This window comes from Psittacula echo (genome assembly GCF_963264785.1).
Source record: "Psittacula echo genome assembly, chromosome: 22".
Taxonomy (NCBI): Eukaryota; Metazoa; Chordata; class Aves; order Psittaciformes; family Psittacidae; genus Psittacula; species Psittacula echo.
Window position 1 is genome coordinate 365,833 of NC_137758.1, and position 21,513 is coordinate 387,345.

The 21,513-nt window shown below is 62.9% G+C and overlaps 2 protein-coding genes across 10 annotated transcripts; one reads left to right on the plus strand and one right to left on the minus strand.

Moving 5' to 3' along the window:
* Positions 1–354: 354 nt before the first annotated feature.
* On the plus strand, positions 355–7,490 carry SORT1 (sortilin 1). Of its 9 annotated transcripts, XM_080632750.1 has the most exons (20): positions 355–604; positions 1,144–1,203; positions 1,340–1,377; positions 1,463–1,565; positions 1,961–2,125; positions 2,270–2,343; positions 2,425–2,474; positions 2,873–3,003; positions 3,089–3,233; positions 3,406–3,561; positions 3,646–3,752; positions 4,214–4,316; positions 4,397–4,565; positions 4,641–4,831; positions 4,907–5,096; positions 5,693–5,809; positions 5,994–6,102; positions 6,253–6,359; positions 6,448–6,568; positions 6,653–7,490. In XM_080632750.1, the coding sequence occupies exons 1-20, from the start codon at positions 401–403 to the stop codon at positions 6,665–6,667; spliced, it is 2,355 nt and encodes a 784-aa protein (XP_080488876.1). In that variant the 5' UTR covers positions 355–400; the 3' UTR covers positions 6,668–7,490. The 9 variants fall into 9 exon arrangements, 5 of the variants coding, with proteins under 5 accessions (XP_080488876.1, XP_080488875.1, XP_080488877.1 ...); XM_080632749.1 differs by having other exon boundaries at positions 6,448–7,490; XM_080632751.1 differs by having other exon boundaries at positions 2,876–3,003; positions 6,448–7,490.
* Positions 7,491–8,099: 609 nt separating this feature from the next.
* Positions 8,100–20,410, minus strand: LOC308229079 (copine-5-like; the record flags this gene model as incomplete). The annotated part of the gene is given in 23 exon segments (XM_080632891.1): positions 8,100–8,108; positions 8,170–8,310; positions 8,312–8,452; positions 8,835–8,908; positions 8,996–9,053; positions 10,501–10,603; positions 10,896–11,023; positions 11,097–11,278; positions 11,353–11,399; positions 11,552–11,613; positions 12,258–12,311; positions 12,549–12,624; positions 12,706–12,747; positions 13,428–13,532; positions 14,194–14,297; positions 14,485–14,548; positions 14,626–14,685; positions 14,773–14,849; positions 14,930–14,969; positions 15,515–15,618; positions 17,162–17,208; positions 17,281–17,321; positions 20,334–20,410. Coding segments are annotated over 23 exon segments (1,836 nt in total).
* Positions 20,411–21,513: the final 1,103 nt, after the last annotated feature.

Consider the following 21,513-nt stretch of genomic DNA (forward strand, 5'->3'; position numbering starts at 1 on the left):
AGTACCGGCCTACCGAACCGGGGCAGCCGGACCTGTCACTGCAGCCAATCAGAAAATCGCTTCGCTCCCTCCCCTCGCCACTCAGCCAATCATAAAGCTGTCGCTAGGTAGATTAGAGCGCCGGTGTCAAAAGGGAGAGAGGGCGGGCTCGCAGCCACGGTGTCAGCCAATCAGAGCAGGAGGAGGGCGGTGATGGACAAAGAGCAGGCGAGGGGCGGGGACTTGGGCGTGTCTCTGGGGAGAGCGGCGTCTCTCGCAGCCAGTCAGCGCTCGGGGGCGCGGCGAGGGGGCGTGGTTCAGGTCGGCGAGCAACCAATGGGGAGCGAGGGGCGGGCAGCGGCGGCAGGACCGGGAGAGAGGGGCGGCGGCGGCGGCGACGGCGGCGGCGGCGGGAGTCGTCATGGGCCCGCTGGGGGCTGCGGCCTTGACCGTGCTCATGGCGGCGGCGATGGCGGCTGCGGGGCCCGGGCTGGGATTGCGGCTGCGGGGCCGGCACCGGGCCCTCCGCGGCGGCACCGGGGCGCTGACGGCAGCGGCGGCGGGCGGCGAGGCCTGCGGCGGCCTGCGCGGGGTCCCGGCGGCCCTCGGCAACAACACGCGCCAGGTAAGGCGGGCACGGCCGGATACAGCGGGAGCCGCCGCGGCTTGAGACCGGGGACAGGCGGACGGATACCGCCTGACAGCGCTTGTAATGGGCAGGCGGACAGGCAGCCCCCCCCACCTGTGGGATGGACACACAAACACCCCCCCGACCCTTCCCATCCCGGATCCCATGGGATGGACACACAGACACCCCCCCCCGACCCTTCCCATCCCGGATCCCATGGGATGGACGGGCAGAGACCCGGCAGGGCAGGTCGGGGTGCGCTCACGGACACCGCGGGGGGGACGTGACCGCGGCGCTGGCGCCGCTCCCGGGCCGCGATCGGGATCGGGATCAGGGCGGGCTCCGTGCCCGGGCGGGGGCCGGTTGCCACCCGGTGGCTTTGCCCGCCCCGTTTGGCGTTGCCCGCGCTGGGCCCGGCCCGGTTACACCGACACCGAGTTCTTCTCCCCTCCTGCCCCCCCTTTTCCCTTCATTTCTCCCCCTTTTCCCACTTTTCCACCCCGTTTTCCCCCTCTTTCCCCTCTCATCCCTCTCAGTGCATCTTCGACGACCTCAGCAGCTCCGTGTCCCTGTCCTGGGTTGGTGACAGCACTGGGGTGAGCACTGCGGGGTCACGGGTTGGGGGGGTCCCCACTTCCATAGGGAACAATGGGAGCTGGATGGGGTGACCCGCATGGTGTGACCTTGCTCTGTCCCCGGATCCCCGTCCTGCACATCCCAATGACATTCCAGGTGATCCTGAGCTTCGGGCAATCCAAACTGTACCGGAGGTGAGTGGGACCCTATGGAGGGGTGAGAGGAGCCCCCCCCCACATCCCTGCTCCCGCTTCCCACCGTGTGCTCCCTCCCTTCCAGTGAGGACTATGGGAAAACCTTCCTGGACGTCTCCAGCCTCATCAACAACACCTTCATCCGCACCGAGTTCGGTGTGGCCATCGGGCCCGGCAACTCCGGGAAGGTGGGGCTGGGGATGGGAAAGGTGGGGATGGGGATAGGAAGGGTGCAGGTGGTGATGGGATGGGAAAAGTGGGAATGGATATTGGAAGGGTGGGGATGGGAAAGATGGTGATGGGAAAAGTGGGAATGGGGATGGGAAAGGTAGGAATGGGAAAGGTGGGAATGGGAAAGGTAGGGATGAGAAAGATGGGGATGGGAAAGGTGGGAATGGGAAAGGGGGGGATGGGAAAGGTGGGAATGGGGATGGGAAAGATGGGGATGGGAAAGGTGGGAATGGGAAAGGTGGGAATGGGAAAGGTGGGAATGGGGATGGGAAAGGTGGGGATTGGTCTGGGAAGGGTGGGGATGGGGTGTTGGCATCCTGCATATCCCATGGTCATGGCTCCCCCCATGCAGGTGATCCTGACGGGCGATGTCTCCACTGGGAGCCGTGGGGGCCGCATCTTCCGCTCCATGGATTTTGCCAGGAATTTCATCCAGACGGATCTGCCCTTCCAGCCGCTGGTGCAGCTCAGCTACAGCCCGCGGGACTCCGACTGCCTGCTGGCTCTCAGCACTGAGGTGAGCCAGGATGAGGCCCAAAGGGGGCCACGTCCCTATGGATGCTGTGCCGGGAGGGTGCCCGGCTGGGAATGGGGTTGGAGCCCCAGAGGTGGGGATGGGGTTTTGGGGGGGTTCACACAACGCCCTCTCCCTGTCCCCCAGAACGGGCTCTGGGTCTCCAGGGACTTCGGGCACAAGTGGGTCCTGATCCACAGAGCCGTGTGCTTGGCCAAGTGGTAAGTGAGTGACCCCCCCATGCCCCTGTATCCCACTGCTCCCGGTGCCATGTCCCCTCTTCCCTTCCCTTCCCTTCCCAGGGGCGCGGATGGCACCATCTTCTTCACCACCTTCCTGAACAACTCCTGCAGTAAGTCCTGCCCGGGCATGAGCCCAGCACTGCGGGGGACTTGTTGAGATACTGGAGGGGATGTGTTGGGATACTGAGGGGGATGTGTTGGGATACTGGGGGGACGTGTTAGGATAGTGGGGGGGACGTGTTAGGATAGTGGGGGGGACGTGTTGGGATAGTGGGGGGGATGTGTTGGGTTCCTGGGGGGGATGTGTTGGGATCCTGGTTGGGATGTGTTGGGATCCTGGTTGGGATGTGTTGGGATCCTGGGGGGGGATGTGTTGGGATACTGGGGGGGGTGTGTTGGGATAGTGGGGGGGATGTGTTGGGATCCTGGGGGAGACGCATCCCCAGTGGTGGCTGCTGAAGCTGGAAGCAGCTCCAAGCTCTTTAATCCCTTGTCCCTTCCCCTCAAGAAGCTGATCTGGGGTTCCTGGAGCTCAAGAAAACCTCGGACTTTGGCTCCTCCTTCAAGGTCATCGGCACCAAGATCTACTCCTTCGGCCTGGGGGGACGCTTCCTCTTCGCCTCTGTTATGACAGAGAAGGTGCTTGTCCCCCTTGTCCCCCCCTGGTGCTGGTGCCCTCATCCCTGTGAGGATGAGCAAGGATGACGATGCTTTGGCTCCTCAGGGGACCACGAGGCGCATCCACGTCTCCCTGGACCAAGGGGAGAGCTGGAACATGGCCCAGCTCCCCTCCGTTGGACACGAGCAGTTCTACTCCATCCTGGCTGCCAACGAGGACCTGGTCTTCATGCACGTGGATGAGCCGGGCGGTGAGCACCACCGGGAGCCGCTCACACAAGGATGGGGCTCTTTGCCATTGAAGCACCCTCATTGAGCAGCTCCTCGCTGCTGCAGGGCTTGTGACCTTCAGGGGTTCCTCCTCTTCCTACACCACCCCACGGCCCCCCCCCCCTCACCCTTATCCCTGTGTCCCTGCCCTAGACACTGGCTTCGGCACCATCTACACCTCGGACGACCGCGGCATCGTCTACTCCAAGTCCCTGGAGCGGCACCTTTACACCACGACGGGGGGGGAGACCGACTTCACCAACGTCACCTCCCTGCGCGGCATCTTCATCACCAGCGTCCTCTCCGAGGGTGGGTCGGGGCCCGGGGCTGCTGCGGGACTGGGGCAGGAGGCGCTGAGATGCTCCTGACCCCCTTGTCCCTCCCTCCCTGCAGACAACTCCATCCAGTCCGTGATCACTTTTGACCGGGGGGGGCAGTGGGTGCCACTGCGCAAGCCCAAGAACACCTCGTGTGACTCCACGGCCCGGAGCAAGGATGAGGTGGGGCTGGGCCCTGTCCCTATGGGTGCTGCTGCGGGACCCTCGGTGGTCCCCTGCCTCGGCGCTGCCAAAGGGATGCTCAGGGATGAGGGGATCCAGCCCACAGCTCCCAGCAGAGATGCTGAGGGAGTGAGGCTGGCCATGCATGGGGTGTGGGGCACACTGTGGGATGTGGATCACTCCATGGGGCTGTGGTTCACACCGTGGGGCTGTGAATCACACTATGGGGTTGTGGATCACTCTATGGGGTTGTGGTTAACACCACGGGCTGTGGATCGCACTATGGGGCTGTGGATCGCACTATGGGGCTGTGGTTAACTCCATGGGGCTGTGGATCACTCCACGGGGCTGCCTGACAAGCTCTGATCAGGTTGGGAGAGCCCTGGGGTTGCTCCCAGCACCCACTGGGAGTCCCTGTGTGCCCTGCGGTCCCTGTGGCCACGTTCTCCTCTCTCCTGCAGTGCAGCCTCCACATCCACGCGTCCTACAGCATCTCCCAGAAGCTCAACGTGCCCATGGCGCCGCTCTCGGAGCCCAATGCCGTCGGCATCGTCATCGCCCATGGTACCGACCCCACCGGGGCAGGGACAGGGAGCCCAGAGCCACGTGCGGGTCCCCACAGTGACCACCCTGTGTCCCCGCAGGCAGCGTGGGGGGGGCCATCTCGGTGATGACCCCCGACGTGTACATCTCCGACGACGGGGGCTACACGTGGGCACGGATGCTGGAGGGCCCGCACCATTATTCCATCCTGGACTCGGGCGGCCTCATCGTGGCTGTGGAGCACAGCAGCCAACCCATCAACACCATCGTGTAACGGGGGCTCAGTGGGTTCTAGGGATGCTCTTGGAGGTGCGCCGCGGTGCTGAGCGCATCCCCTGCCCGCAGGTTCTCCACAGACGAGGGGCAGTGCTGGTACCGGTACCTCTTCTCCAAGGAGCCCATCTTCTTCACGGGGCTGGCATCAGAGCCGGGCGCCCGTTCCATGACCGTCAGTGTGTGGGGCTTCCGCGGCAGCTTCTTCTTCCGCAAGTGGGTCTCCTACACCATTGACTTCAGCGAGCTGCTGAGCAGGACCTGTGAGTGCTGCTGGGGATGGGCACGGGGCAGAGGACCCCGTGGTCCCATCCTGGCGCTGAGCTCGGGCCCTGCAGGTGAGGACAAGGACTACACCATCTGGCTGGCGCACTCCAGCGATCCCGGTGACCCCAGCGATGGCTGCATCCTGGGCTACAAGGAGCAGTACCGGCGGCTGCGCAAGTCCTCTGTGTGCCGCAACGGCCGCGACTACATGGTCACCAAGCAGCCGTCCGTGTGCCCCTGCACACTGCAGGACTTCCTCTGGTGGGCTCCATCCCTGCATCATCCCATCCCCAGCGTCATCCCATCCCAGCGTCATCCCATCCCAGCGTCATCCCATCCCAGCGTCATCCCATCCCAGCGTCATCCCATCCCAGCGTCATCCCATCCCTGCGTCATCCCATCCCTGCGTCATCCCATCCCAGCGTCATCCCATCCCTGCATCATCCTATCCCCACATCGTCCCATCCCCACATCGTCCCATCCCCACATCATCCCATCCCTGCTTCACCCTGTCCCCACATCGTCCCGTCCCCAATGTCATCCCATCCCTGCATCATCCCATCCCTGCATCATCCCATCCCTGCATCATCCCACCTCCAACATCTTCCCACTTCCCACCATTATCCCACCTCTCCAATGTCTTCCCATTCCCTCCCCAACTCTTTCCACCTCCAACATTGTGCCCCCTTCACATCTTCCCACGTCCCCGTGTATCTTCCCATCCCTTCCCAACATCTTCCTGTCTCTTCCCACCTCATCTCCCACCTCCTGTCCCCATTTCAGACCAGCATCCCCCTCCTTTAGCCCCACTGTGTCCCCCAGGGGGGTCTCATCCCCTTTCCCCCTTCTTCCTGCAGTGATTTCGGCTACTACCGCCCAGAGAACCAATCCGAGTGCGTGGAGCAGCCGGAGCTGAAGGGCCATGACCTGGAATTCTGCCTCTATGGCCGCCGGGAGCTGCTCAGGACCAGCGGGTACCACACGGCTGCATCCGCTCCTCAGCGCATCCTGCCCCCAGCAGGGACAGACCCGGCTCCATCCCCTCGCCCAGAGGCCGGGCATCCCTTGGGAATTGGCTCTGGGCATCCCTTGGGAATTGGCTCTGGGCATCCCTTGGGAATTGGCTCTGGGCTCATTGAGCGCTTCCCTCACCTCCAGGTACCGGAAGATCCCTGGGGATAAATGCTCCGGAGGGGAGAGCCCTGCGCGGGAGGAGACGGACATGAAGAAGAAATGCACCAGCAACCTGCTGAGCCCCAGCCCGCTGGTGGGTGCTGGGGCCGGTGGCACCCATGGGTGCCACCGTGGGCACGGGGCCACTTCCTGCCCCACTGCATCCCTCCTGCCCCCAATGGGCCCGGGGTGTGTGTGTGTGTGTGTGTACACTGGGGGTCATGGTGTCCCCCCCTTCCCGCAGGCCGCCCCCCACAGCCCCACTGCCGCTGTGCTGGCCGTGGGCACCGCGCTGCTCCTGACCGCGGCCATCGCCGTGCTCCTGGTCAAGAAATACGTCTGTGGGGGCAGGTGAGGGGCATGGGGGCCCCCCCCCCAAAAACGGCTCCCCCCATGGTGGGGGGGCTGCTGCCTTCACCCCCCATCCTGTGCCCCGCAGGTTCCTGGTGCAGCGCTACTCGGTGCTGCAGCAGCACGCGGAGGCCAACGATGCGGAGACCATCGATGTGCTGGGCCCCCCCGCGCCCGCCAAGCCCGGGTACCACGATGACTCCGATGAGGTGAGGCCCCCCCCCACCTCCATGGGGCTCTATAGGGGGGGACACCCCAATGGGTGACGGATCCATATCCCCCCCCCCCTCCAGGATCTCTTGGAATAGCGGCGCTGATGCTGAGGACATGGAGATGCTGCCAAAGGCAGGACCCCCCCCGCACTGGGGGGGCTGTAACTGAGCTCCATCCTGGGCGGGGGGTGATGCTCTTTATTGTCCCCTTTTCTGGGCTATTTTATGTCATAGGAACTGTCCCCCCCCCGCAGTGTCCCCAAGGTGGGGGGGGCTGGGGACAAGCTGTGGGGTGTCCCCATTGCCTGGCAGGGGGGTTCCCCCCCCCCCTTCCCAAGGCAACGCTGCCATGGGGCACCCCCCGCTTTGGGGTGGGGGTCCCCATGGGAGGGGGGTCACGGTTTGGGCCCCCCAAGCTCACAGTGGCCAAGGGAAACGCAGCAATAAGGAATTGAAGCTTGAAGCAGGGAGGGGCTGGGGGGGGGCAGCTCCCAGCACTGTGAGGCTCCTTACACTGGATCCATCCCTGATCGGGGGGGGGTCCCCCCACAATGCCCACCCCCACCTCCCAACCAGCCTCTGGGGGGGCTTCTGTGTCCCCCCCCCCCCCCCATATTGGGCCATGGGGGCTCAGCTCTGCCCCATAGTTATCGCGATAGAGCCAGGTGTCACGACATAGACTGGGCAAAGCCTGGGGCCGCCCCCTGCTATAACAGCTCCCCCCAAGTGCTGGTGGGATTTGGGGGGTCCGGCACCTTTTGCATGTGCTTCAACACGGGGCTGGGAGCCCTAAGTCAAAGCCATAGAGCCCTGTGTGCCCCCCAGGATGGGGGGGGACACAAGGACCCCCCCCCGAGGTAACGCTGGACCCATGGGGCTGTGTCTGTATATTTGGGGTATCAGAAATCAAAGCAGAGTCTGGGCCCTGCCCTGTGATGGGGGGGGAAATGGGGGGGGTCCGGGGGTGTCACCCCCATGCAGGACCCATGGGGGGGGCAGGCATTAAAAACACTATTCATTTATTCCAGTTTAAGGCAACTCAATCAGACATGAACACGGGGGGGGGACACGACACAGAGAAGGGGAACCCCCCCCAGGTGTCAGGGGATGGCTATGGGGCTGGGGGGGTTTATGGGGCTGGGGGTGTCCATAGTGGTGGGGGGTGTCTATGGGGGTGGGGGTGTCCATGGGGCTGGGGATAGCTATGGGGCTGGGGGGTGTCCATGGGGCTGTCTGTGGGATTGGGGGGTGTCCATGGGGCTAGGGGGTGTCTATGGGGCTGGGGGGTGTCCATGGGGCTAGGGGATGTCTATGGGGCTGGGGGGTGTCTATGGGGCTGGGGGGTGTCCATGGGGCTGGGGGGTGTCTATGGGGCTGGGGGGTGTCCATGGGGCTAGGGGGTGTCTATGGGGCTGGGGGGTGTCCATGGGGCTAGGCGGTGTCTATGGGGCTGGGGGGGGCGCCATCTGTCACCCGTGGGGATGCTCTGGATGTCACCAGAGGGGACCCCACACTTGGGGGTCCCTGTTTATGTGCTCTGTGGGGGGAGGGAGGCGAAACTGAGGACCCCTTTCCCTTTCTTTGGGGGGGCAGGATACCCGCTCAGCACTGTGCCAGCGTGGGGCGATCCCCCCAGTAGGTGATTGATGGGGGGGGCAGGATCCTGATGCTTTATCCATGGAAATAGAGGGCAAGGGGCCGGGAATGGCCGGGAATGGGGGGGGGTCACTGCGGGGGGGACGCGGGCCCGGGGCTGATGCCTTTGGCCTTCATGTAGGACAGGAGCTGGGGGGGGACCTCCGCCAGCACCGCGCGCGCCAGGCGCGCCATGGAGCGCACAGCGCCCCCCCCCGCGGCCACGTGCTCCCGGAACGGCACAAACTGGGGGGGGGACACGGGGATAGGAGCCCAGGGCCAGGGGGTGACCCCCCCATTGAGTGCTCCCCATTGAGTGCCCCCCATTGAGTGCTCCCCTATTGAGTGCACCCCATTGAGTGCCCCCCATTGAGTGCTCCCCATTGAGTGCTCCCCTATTGAGTGCCCCCCATTGAGTGCTCCCGCATTGAGTGCACCCCATTGAGTGTCCCCCATGTCTCAATGCACCCCCCACTGAGTGCTCCCGCTCATGTCCCAGCGCACCCCCATATCCCATTATATCCTGTAATCCCACTGCCCCCCCCATGTCCCAATGTCCTCCCCCATGCCCTTCCCCTCCCATCACCCTGGTACCAATGGGGCTGATGTGGGGCAGGGAGAGCGGTACCTGCACGATGTCCCTCTCAGCCACCCTCCCGCGGGAGGACACGCGGATGTCGTCGCCATCCAGCTCCACCATGGCTGCCGATGGGGGGGGGTCACCCCAGGTGGGACCCCATTAACCCCCCCCATAACCACACATGGGCCTTGTTGGCCCCCCCCACTCACCATCAAACTCGGCCTGGCCGACCCCCACGATGATGATGGACATGGGGAGCGCGGCGGCCTGGGGGGGACCCACACTGAGCTCAGAGACCCCCCCCGGGAGAGCAGCATCGGCTTCATCACCCGGGGGGGTGGGGATGGGAGCCTCACGGCTGGGCCATGGTGGGATTCCTGTGCCTGGGATCATGATGGGCATCCCGGGATCATGATGGGCATCCCGGGATCATGATGGGCATCCCGTGATCATTATGGGCATCTTGGGATCATGATGAGCATCTTGGGATCATGATGGGCATCCCGTGATCATTATGGGCATCCCGGGATCATGATGGGCATCCCAGGACCATGATGGGCATCCCAGGATCATGATGGGCATCCCGTGATCATTATGGGCATCTTGGGATCATGATGAGCATCTTGGGATCATGATGGGCATCCCGTGATCATTATGGGCATCCCGGGATCATGATGGGCATCCCAGGACCATGATGGGCATCCCGGGATCATGATGAGCATCTCGGGATCATGACGAGCATCCCAGGATCATGATGGGCATCCCGGGATCATGATGAGCATCCCAGGATCATGATGGGCATCCCAGGACCATGATGAGCATCTTGGGATCATGATGAGCATCTTGGGATCATGATGGGCATCCCGTGATCATGATGGGCATCTTGGGATCATGATGAGCATCTTGGGATCATGATGGGCATCCTGTGATCATTATGGGCATCCCGGGATCATGATGGGCATCCCAGGACCATGATGAGCATCTTGGGATCATGATGGGCATCCCGTGATCATTATGGGCATCCCGGGATCATGATGGGCATCCCAGGACCATGATGAGCATCTTGGGATCATGATGGGCATCCCGTGATCATTATGGGCATCCCGGGATCATGATGGGCATCCCAGGACCATGATGAGCATCTTGGGATCATGATGGGCATCCCATAATCATTATGGGCATCCCAGGACCATGATGGGCATCCCGGGATCATGATGGGCATCCCATAATCATTATGGGCATCCCGGGATCATGATGGGCATCCCGGGATCATGACGGGCATCCCAGGATCATGATGAGCATCTCGGGATCATGACGAGCATCCCAGGATCATGATGGGCATCCCGGGATCATGATGAGCATCCTGGGATCATGATGGGCATCCCGGGATCATGATGAGCATCCCAGGACCATGATGGGCATCCCAGGACAATGATGAGCATCCCGGGGTCATAATGAGCATTCTGGGATCATGATGGGCACCTCACTTTTCAGCCACAATGGGTATTCCATGCCCTGGCCCATGATGGACATCCCAGGACCACCCCAATCCTGGGTGTCCTTCCCTTGGGATCTCGATGGGCATCCTGCCCCCAGGACCATGATGGGCACCCCAGGCTTTGGCCACGATGAGCATCCCATGGGACCATCAGGCCCGGTTCACCCTGGCACCCCTGGGTGCTGCACCCCACTGGGGACACCCCGAGCCCCTCACGTTGACGATGGCCTCCTTGGTCTGCGCCATGTCCGAGATGACGCCGTCGGTGATGATGAGGAGCACGAAGTACTGGGAGCCATCGAGCACCGCGGCCGCCGCGCTGGGAGTGACCAGTCAGGGGTCGGGGAGGGACCCGAGGTGGGCACAACACCCAGACCCCATATCTTGTACCCACACCCCACATCCCACACCCCTTATCCCATATCCTGTATCCCATATCCATATCCCATACCCCATACCCCACACCCCATATCCCATACCCCGTATCCCATATCCCATACCCCATATCCCATACCCCATACCCCACACCCCGTATCCCATATCCCATACCCCATATCCCATATCCCATACCCCACACCCCGTATCCCATACCCCACACCCCCATCCCGTACCGCGCCACGTGGTTGACGACGGGGGCGAAGTTGGTGGGCCCGTAGAGCTGGACGCAGCGCAGGCTCCGGTGATAGGCCTCCAGCACGCCCTCGATGCCGTGGCACGCCGGGTTCTCCACATCCCCGTTCTGCGGCGCAGGGACCCCCCCGGTGACGTCACCGCATCCCGGCCCCATCCCGCCTCCCGCGGGAGCCTCTCACCAATGGGAACTCGTGGGACACGCGCCCATCCGGCGGGATCTTGGCTCCGAAGCCCAGCGCAGGGAACATCTTGTCGCTGTCGTAGTCCTGGATGATCTCCCCCACCGCCTTGAGGGCCATGGTGTAGGCATTGAGCTGGTAGGGGCTCAGGTAGTGCAGGGACGTGGGCTGGGACGGGTTCCCTGTGCGGGGTTTGGGGGGGTCACATGGGCCCCGACGCCCCATTGACACCCCCCCGACTGCAGCCCCCGCTCACCGTTGGACGCAGTGAAGTCGATGGCAACGGTGAAGTTGAGCTGGGTCCTGGGGGGGATTGAGAACACTGGGGGCTCTGTGAGCCCTAGGCCTCCATGGGGTGAGTTCTGCCCCCCTCAGCACACAGGGGAGGGATCGGGACCCCCCGTGGTCCATGGGGTGTGGATGGGGCCAGGTCCTCCCCTCCCAGCCTGGCTTACCCGCCCCTGATGTAGTCCAGGAAGCTGGGGTCGGACTCCACTGAGAAGGACAAAAGCGTCACCTGCAGGGAGCAGCGTCACCACCATCACCCTCATGTCACCATCACCATCACCCCTGTGTCACCATCACCATCACCGTGTCTGTGTCACCATCACCCTCATGTCACCATCACCATCACCCCTGTGTCACCATCACCCTGTGTCACCATCACCATCACCCCTGTGTCACCATCACCCTGTTCACCATCACCATCACCCCTGTGTCACCATCACCATCACCCCTGTGTCACCATCACCCTGTGTCACCATCACCATCACCCCTGTGTCACCATCACCCTGTGTCACCATCACCATCACCCCTGTGTCACCATCACCATCACCCCTGTGTCACCATCACCCTGTGTCACCATCACCATCACCCCTGTGTCACCATCACCCTGTGTCACCATCACCATCACCCCTGTGTCACCATCACCATCACCCCTGTGTCACCATCACCCTGTGTCACCATCACCATCACCGTGTCTGTGTCACCATCACCCTCATGTCACCATCACCATCACCCCTGTGTCACCATCACCCTGTGTCACCATCACCATCACCCCTGGGTCACCATCACCCTGTGTCACCATCACCATCACCCCTGTGTCACTATCACCCATCACCGTGTCTGTGTCACCATCACCCTGTGTCACCCCATCCTCACCGTGCCCGAGTTCAGGTACTTCTTCTTCTTCAGCTTCTTCTTGGGGTTCACCACCTGGGGGGGGAACAGGAGGAGCTGCAGCACCCTGGGGTGAAGGGGGGGTGCAGTGCAGAGGTGCGGCACCCGGGGGTGCAGGACAGGGGCTGTGGCACTTGGGGACCGTAAAGCCCATGGGTGCAGCGTAGGGACCCAAGGGACCATAACACACATAGGAACAGCATGGGCACCATGGCACCCATGGGTACACCATGCACCCCATGCCCTATGGCACCCATGGGTGCCCCCGCTCACCTCATACACGTTGAGGCCGCGCTCTCCCTGCGCCAGCTCACGGTAGCTGGTGGTGAACTCCCCAATGAAGTCGTGGCTGTGGGGCGAGGGGGGCCATGGGCCGGGGGGGGCCAGGCTGGAGCCAGAGGAGTCCCCACATGGGCACCCCAGGGCTCACCTGCCAGAGCGGTCCCAGTCGTACACCTCCACCTTGATGGTCCTGCAGGACATGGGGGTCACCTGGTGGCCCTGACCCACACCCTGGGGGTAGTGGGGTCCCCATGGGCTCCTTTGTCACCCCCAGGGGACCTTTTCCTCCTCCTCAGGCTCTTTTCATCCCCCGTTGCCACGGCAACGCCCGGTGATGCTGAGCCAGCACCAGGGTGACACCGCGGCGGGGGGGGGGACGACACCCACAGCCCAGGGGTGGCTCGTGGGGGGCTCTGGGGTGTCATTGAGGTGTCATTGAGGTGTCATTGGGTACCTCTGGGGTGTCTCTCGGGTGTCATCAGGGTGCCATTGGGGTGCCATTGGGGTGTCATTGGGTGCCATCGGGTGTCATTTGGTGCCACTGAGGTGTCATTGGGTGCCATTGGGGTGCCATTGGGGTGTCATTGGGTGCCATTGGGTGTCATTTGGTGCCATTGGGGTGCCATTGGGGTGTCATTGGGTGCCATTGGGGTGCCATTGGGGTGTCATTGGGGTGTCATTGGGTGCCATTGGGGTGCCATTGGGGTGTCATTGGGTGCCATTGGGGTGCCATTGGGGTGTCATTTGGTGCCATTGGGTGTCATTTGGTGTCATTGGGGTGTCATTGGGTGCCATTGGGGTGCCATTGGGGTGTCATTGGGGTGTCATTGGGTGCCATTGGGTGCCATCGGGTGCCGTGCCGCCGCTCACCGGTCGTGGTCGCCGTTGCAGAGCGCTCGCACGGGGATGTCGAACGCTGCCCACACCGGGGTCAGCGTCTGCCGCGCCACCTCCGTGCGGTGGCAGATGGTGAACCTGGGGGGGCACCGCGCTCACCCCATGGTGGTGACCAAACCCCCCCCATCCCCACAGAGACCGGACCGGGCACCCCCAGCCCCAGCTGCCCATGGGGACAGTGGGGAGGTCGCAGCCGGGGGTCCCAGGATGGGGTTCAGGGGGTCCCGGGAAGGGGTTCGGGGGGTCCTGGGATGGGGTTTGGGGGGTCCTGGGATGGGGTTCAGGGGGTCCCGGGATGGGGTTCAGAGGGTCCCGGGAAGGGGTTCGGGGGGTCCCGGGATGGGGTTTGGGGGTTCCCGGGATGGGGTTCGGGGTGTCCCGGGATGGGATTCAGGGAGTCCCGGGATGGGGTTCGGGGGGTCCCGGGATGGGATTCAGGGGGTCCCGGGATGGGGTTCGGGGTGTCCCGGGACGGGGTTTGGGGGGTCCTGGGATGGGGTTCAGGGGGTCCCGGGATGGGGTTTGGGGGGGTCCTGGGATAGAGTTAGGGGAGTCCCAGGATGGGGTTTGGGGGGGTCCCGGGGAGGGTTAGGGGGGGTCCTGGAATGGGGTTTGGGAGGGTCCCAGGATGGGGTTTGAGGGGGTCCTGGAATGGGGTTGGGAATGTTCCAGGATGGGGCTCAGGGGTGGTCCAGGGATGGGGTTAGGGGGGTTCCCCGCGTCTCGGGGTGTCCCTCACGTCCCATCCTCGTTGCTGCGGTAGAACACGAGGAAAGGGTCGGATTTGCCAAAGAAATCCTTCTTGTCCAGTTTATTGGCACAGAACTGCAGCGTGGCCACGTCCTGCGGGGAGGAGGTGTCATTGGGTGCCACCCCCTTGGGGACACTGCAGGATGGGGGGGGGGCAGAGGGACACCGGCCCCATGGGACAGGTCAGCTCTGAGCATCCTCTTCCGCACTAAGGGGGCTCAGCCCCCCCCAAAATGGGGGTGTCCCCCCCATCCCCACTGTCCCCAGCGCTGACTCTCACCCGGCAGTTGCCCAGCTCCTCGGCGAGGACAATGATGGTGCCGCAGCTCTTCCCGGGAATGCCGCTGCCGGGGGGGGGGGATATGAGGGGGGGGCCCCTCACAGTGACCCCCCCCCCAGGATGGGAAACCCCCAAACTCACCCATTGGAGAGCGCCGGAGCTGGTTTCCTGCCCCGGGAACGCGTGGTGGCAGCGCCCATCCTGCAGGGACACCCTGGGATAATCCCTTGGGAATGGGGAGGGGGGTGAGGGGTTCCCCATGGGACTGAGGGCACGGGGGGGGCTCACGTCAGTGGCTTCTCGAGGCGGCCGCCGGCCGAGCCCACGATCTCGCCCAGGGTGCAGAAGGTCTGGCCCAGGAAGTCCTGCGGAGGCACCGGATCAGCACGGACTGGGCCTGGCCTGGATCCAGGGAATGGGGGAGCGGGGCCAGGTCCCCACTCACGTGCTTGGAGAGGTCGGGGCTCTTGGAGTCCACATCGTACCTGGGGGCAGAGCAGGGACCACGGCAGCGGGGCCAGGGGTGGGGATGGAGACAAGATGGGGATCGGGATGGAATGTGAATGGGTTGGGGATGGGGATGGGGATGGAGATGAGATGGCTATGAGAGAGGGATGGGATGGAGATAGGATGGGGAGAGGGATGGGGATGGGATTTGATGGGACTGAGATGCGATGGGATGAGGACAGGGATGGGGATGGGATGGGGACAGGGACAGGATGTGATGGGATGGGACAGGGATGGGGATGGGATGAGACGGGATGGGATGGGATGGGATAGGAATGAGGATGGGATGGGGACAGGGATGGGATGAGATGGGACGGGATGGGATGGGATGGGACGGGATGGGGACAGGGATGGGATGGGATGGGATGGGGACACGGATGGGATGAGGATGGGATGAGATGGGATGAGATGGGATGGGATGGGATGAGATGGGATGGGACGGAATGGGGACGGGATGGGATGGGACGGGACAGGATGGGATGGCACGGGATGGGATGGGATGTGACAGGATGGGCACACTCACAGGTCGAAGCGAAGGTTCTGCTTCTCCTCGAAGAAGTAGTCGAGCACGAACTTGTGCAGGAAGTCGGGGTTCAGGGAGTTGTCGATGACCTCGGTGCGGCCGAACTGGGGACACAGGCACGGGGCCATGGGAACACCGGGGGGGGCAGGGGAGGCCATGGGGACACCGGGTGTCAGGGGGATGTGGGCACGCAGGGACACGGGCACGGAGCCGTCTGCACACAGGGGATGGAGCCGGGGCCACGTGTGACAGGGGCAGGACGGGCCCAGGTGCTCCTTTGTCCCCACTGGGGCCGGCCCCGAGCCCTGCTCGCCCCCCCCGCCCATCAGCGCCCGGAGCCCGTAATTAACCAGAGGCTTAATTACAGCCTGCGGGGGGCGGGAGGCAGCGGGGGGGCCGCGGCACCCGGGGTGTCCCCGAGTGTCCCCTCCCTGCGCACAGCCAGGCTGAGAGCTCATTGGCCGGCTGCCTGCCCGCTGGCAGTTGATTGGTCAGCTGCCCAGCACCCCAACATGATCCCCACTGTCCTGATAGGCTGGATGGCTGCACCCCAGAAAGCTGATTGGCTAGCACCCCAGCAAGCTGGTTGCTCACTGGTGATGGGTTAACTGGCTGGCAACCCAACATGCTGATTGGCTGGTTGGCCAAAATCTAACATGCTTATTGGCCAGACAACCCGCATGTTGAATGGCCAGGCAGCTGGCACCCCAACATGCTGATAGGTTGGCATCTAACATGCTGATTGGCTGGTTGGCCAGCACCCCAACATGCTGATTGACCATGACCTCCACATGCTTATGATAGGCCAGCTGGCTGGCACCCCAACATGTGATTGGCTGTGCCAGCTGTCCACTACCAATCCATCCATCATCCATCCATCATCCACGATCATCCATCCATCCATCCATCCATCCATCCCTCCATCCATCCATCCCTCCTTCCATCCATCCATCCATCCATCCATCCATCCATCCATCCCTCCATCCCTCCATCCATCCCTCCATCCATCCATCCATTATCCATCCATCCATCATGCATCCATCCATCATGCATCCATCCATCATGCATCCACCCATCATCCCTCCATCCATCCATCCATCCATCCATCATCCATCCATCCATCCATCCATCCGTCATCCATCCATCCATCCCTCCATCCATCCATCCATCCATCCCTCCATCCATCCATCCATCCATCATCCATCCATCCATCCATCATCCATCCATCCATCCATCCATCCATCATCCATCCATCCATCCATCCATCCGTCATCCATCCATCCATCCCTCCATCCATCCATCCATCCATCCCTCCATCCATCCATCCATCCATCATCCATCCCTCCATCCCTCATCCATCCATCCATCCATCCCTCCATCCATCCCTCCTTCCATCCTTCCATCCCTCCATCCCTCCATCCATCCATCCCTCCATCCCTCCATCCATCCCTCCATCCATCCCTCCTTCCATCCCTCCATCCATCCCTCCTTCCATCCCTCCATCCCTCCATCCATCCATCCCTCCATCCCTCCATCCATCCCTCCATCCATCCCTCCATCCATCCCTCCATCCATCCCTCCATCCATCCCTCCTTCCATCCCTCCATCCCTCCATCCATCCCTTCCTCCATCCCTCCAGACACTCACCTCCAGCCACTGCCGGCTGCCAGGGCGCTGGATGTACAGAACACAGACTGGGGGGAGGGAGCAGAGGGTCGGGGGGAGCACCATGACCCCCAAAGTCCCTGACCCCCCCCAGCACTCACGTGGATCCGACTTGGAGAAGGTGTCCTTGTCCAGGAGCTTCCTGTGGGAATGGACACGGAGAGTGCGGGTGTGAGCTGGGAGTGCTGTGCTGCATCGGGTCCATGCTCCGTGCTGGGGGGTCCCAGCTGGATGTGTCCCATGTCAGGGTGTCACAGCCATGGTGACACGTGTCAGGGTGCACAGCCATGGTGACACGTGTCAGGGTGCACAACCATGGTGACACGTGTCAGGGTGTCACAACCATGGTGACACGTGTCAGGGGTGCACAACCATGGTGACACGTGTCAGGGTGTCACAGCCATGGTGACACGTGTCAGGGTGTCACAACCATGGTGACACGTGTCAGGGGTGCACAACCATGGTGACACGTCTCAGGGTGTCACAGCCATGGTGACACGTGTCGGGGGTACACAGCCATGGTGACACGTGTCAGGGTGTCACAACCATGGTGACACGTGTCAGGGGTGCACAACCATGGTGACACGTGTCAGGGTGTCACAGCCATGGTGACACGTGTCAGGGTGCACAACCATGGTGACACGTGTCAGGGTGTCACAGCCATGGTGACACGTGTCAGGGTGCACAACCATGGTGACACGTGTCAGGGTGTCACAGCCATGGTGACACGTGTCGGGGTGTCACAACCATGGTGACACGTGTCAGGGGTGCACAACCATGGTGACACGTGTCAGGGTGTCACAGCCATGGTGACACGTGTCGGGGTGTCACAACCATGGTGACACGCGTCAGGGGTGCACAACCATGGTGACACGTGTCGGGGTGTCACAGCCATGGTGACATGTGTCAGGGTGTCACAGCCATGGTGACACGTGTCGGGGTGTCACAACCATGGTGACACGTGTCAGGGTGTCACAGCCATGGTGACACGTGTCAGGGTGCACAACCATGGTGACACGTGTCAGGGTGTCACAGCCATGGTGACACGTGTCGGGGTGTCACAACCATGGTGACACGTGTCAGGGGTGCACAACCATGGTGACACGTGTCAGGGTGTCACAGCCATGGTGACACGTGTCGGGGTGTCACAACCATGGTGACACGTGTCGGGGTGTCACAACCATGGTGACACGTGTCAGGGTGCACAACCATGGTGACACGTGTCAGGGTGTCACAACCATGGTGACACGTGTCAGGGGTGCACAACCATGGTGACACGTGTCAGGGTGTCACAGCCATGGTGACACGTGTCAGGGTGTCACAACCATGGTGACACGTGTCGGGGGTACACAGCCATGGTGACACGTGTCAGGGTGTCACAACCATGGTGACACGTGTCAGGGTGTCACAGCCATGGTGACACGTGTCAGGGTGCACAACCATGGTGACACGTGTCAGGGTGTCACAGCCATGGTGACACGTGTCGGGGTGTCACAACCATGGTGACACGTGTCAGGGGTGCACAACCATGGTGACACGTGTCAGGGTGTCACAGCCATGGTGACACGTGTCAGGGTGCACAACCATGGTGACACGTGTCAGGGGTGCACAACCATGGTGACACGTGTCGGGGGTACACAGCCATGGTGACACGTGTCAGGGTGTCACAACCATGGTGACACGTGTCAGGGTGTCACAGCCATGGTGACACGTGTCAGGGTGCACAACCATGGTGACACGTGTCAGGGTGTCACAGCCATGGTGACACGTGTCGGGGTGTCACAACCATGGTGACATGCGTCAGGGGTGCACAACCATGGTGACACGTGTCGGGGTGTCACAGCCATGGTGACATGTGTCAGGGTGTCACAGCCATGGTGACACGTGTCGGGGTGTCACAACCATGGTGACACGTGTCAGGGTGCACAACCATGGTGACACGTGTCAGGGTGTCACAGCCATGGTGACACGTGTCAGGGTGTCACAACCATGGTGACACGTGTCAGGGTGTCACAGCCATGGTGACACGTGTCAGGGGTGCACAACCATGGTGACACGTGTCAGGTGCACGCCATGTGCCAGGGGTGCAGTTGGGGGGGTCCCTGCTCCTTGTTCCCCCCCCACTGCAGCACCCAACCACCAGGATTCGCTCTGGTCCCACTGGGAAGGGATGGGAGCAGCCACAGGAGCCGCTGGGGGGCAGCCGGAGCAGTCGGGAGCACCCAGTGTGGCCGCGAACCAGGGACACCCCAAACCCGGCCCGCAGGGGCACCCTGGCAACCCCATAACCCGGCCCCTGCGGTGCCCCCTCCATGCACCCCCTGTCCCCAGTGCCCCCGCACCCACCCTCAGTGCCCCCCAGTGCTTCCCGGTGCTCCCGCACCCTCTCCCAGAGCCCCCCATTCCCCCCATGCCCCCCCTAAAGCCCCCCATTTGCCCCAGTGCATCCCCCAGTGCCCCCCACATCCCCCCCAGTGCCCCCACCTCTGAGTGCCCCGCAGGATCCAGTTCCCTCAGTGCTTCCCAGGGCCCCCCACTCCCCCCATTGCACCCCAGTGCTTCCCAGTGCCCCCCACTGCTTATCAGTGCCCCCCACTGCCCCTTTCCACCCCAGTGCTTCCCAGTGACCCCCATTGCACCCCAGTGCTTCCCAGTGCCCCCCACTGCTTCCCAGTGCCCCTTTGCACCCCAGTGCTTCCCAGTGACCCCCATTGCACTCCAGTGCTCTCAGTGCCCCCATTGCACCGCAGTGTCCCCAGTACCCTCACTCTCCCCATTGCCTCCCAGTGCCCCTCATTGCACCCCAGTGCTTCCCAGTGCCCCCATTGCCTCTCAGTGCCTCCCAGTGCTCCCCATTGCACCCCAGTGTCCCCAGTACCCCCTACTCCCCCCCGTGCACCCCAGTGCCCCTCATTGCACCCCAGTGCTCCCACTCCCCCCATTGCCTCCCAGTGCCCCTCATTGCACCCCAGTGCTTTCCAGTGCCCCCATTGCCTCCCAGTGTCCCCAGTACCCCCTACTCCCCCCCGTGCAGCCCATTGCACCCTATTGCCCCCCCAGTGCTCCCACTCCCCCCATTGCCCCCGCTCCCCCCCCGCGGTCCCGCCCCCGGCTGTTCCCCCGCTCCCCGCTCCCCCCCCGCCGCCCCCGCTACCTGCAGGACACCGTGAGCTCCACGCGCGTGGCGGGCCCGGGGTCGCTGCCGGGCTCGGGGCTCCCCAGCCCCGCCATGGCGCGAGCCGCGTCCCGCTCCGAGCACCGGCCCCGGGCACCGGCACCTCCAGAGCCCCCCCCACACTCCCTCCCCCCCCGCCACCCCCTCGGTACCGCCCCAGGAGCTCCCATTGGCTCCCAGCAGCTCCTCGGTACCTCCCATTGGCTCCCAGGAACACCCAGCAGACCCCCAAGTAGACCCAGGAGCCCCCCAGGACCTCCCAGTAGTCCCCAGTAGCCACCAGTAGCCCCCCCTCCCCACCCCCAGCACTGTACTGGGGGCACTGGGCACACTGGGAGCCATACTTGGTGGGGCTGCTGCAGCCCAGGGGTTATTGTAGGTCCTACAGAAACACCAAAGGGCCCCGAAGAACCCATGGGGGGGGCAGATTTTGAGGGGATCCTGCCACCCCCTATGGGACATGATGGGGGTCCCACATGGTGGGGGCTGAACCCCCCGACCCCAGAGGTTGGGAGGACATTGGGGTCTCTGTGTCCCCCTTTGCCCCCCATGCCTGGAGCCCCTCCATGCCTCAGGTCTGAGGGACACACAACACCCCCTTGGTCCCCACCATGACGTAGTGACCTCCTCCGTGCCACCCCAAAGCCATCACCTTGGGGAGGCCCCAGGGCACTTTGGGGGGGACACAATGTAGGGGCTTTAACCACCCAAACCCCTTCTCCAGAATATGTAGATGGATGTAGAGCATCCATCATCCATCCCTCCATCCATCCCTCCATCCATCCATCATCCATCCCTCCATCCATCCATCATCCATCCATCCATCATCCATCCATCCATCCATCCATGCATCCATCCACCCATCCATCCACCCATCCATCCATCATCCATCCATGCATCCATCCATCCATCCATCCATCCTGAATCCCTGCCATCCATACATCCAGCCATGCACCCATCCATTCATCCATGCATGCATCCATCCATCCCTCCATCCATCGTGCATGTATGCATCCATCCATCCTCCATCCATCTATCCATCATCCATTCATGCATCCCTCCATCCATTCATCCATCATCAATCCCTTCATCAATCCATCCATCATCCATCCCTCCCTCCCTCTCTCCATCCAGAGACCTTGGGGTCCCCATGTCCCCT

What these genes read in the sequence shown, in the direction of transcription:
- SORT1 (XM_080632747.1), top strand. Translation starts at nt 401, where the DNA reads ATGGGCCCGCTGGGGGCTGCGGCCTTGACCGTGCTCATGGCGGCGGCG. An exon ending in GGCCCGGCAACTCCGGGAAG is followed by an intron (nt 1,566 to 1,960) that starts GTGGGGCTGGGG and finishes CCCCCCATGCAG; the next exon opens with GTGATCCTGACGGGCGATGT. An exon ending in TGCTGGCTCTCAGCACTGAG is followed by an intron (nt 2,126 to 2,269) that starts GTGAGCCAGGAT and finishes CCTGTCCCCCAG; the next exon opens with AACGGGCTCTGGGTCTCCAG.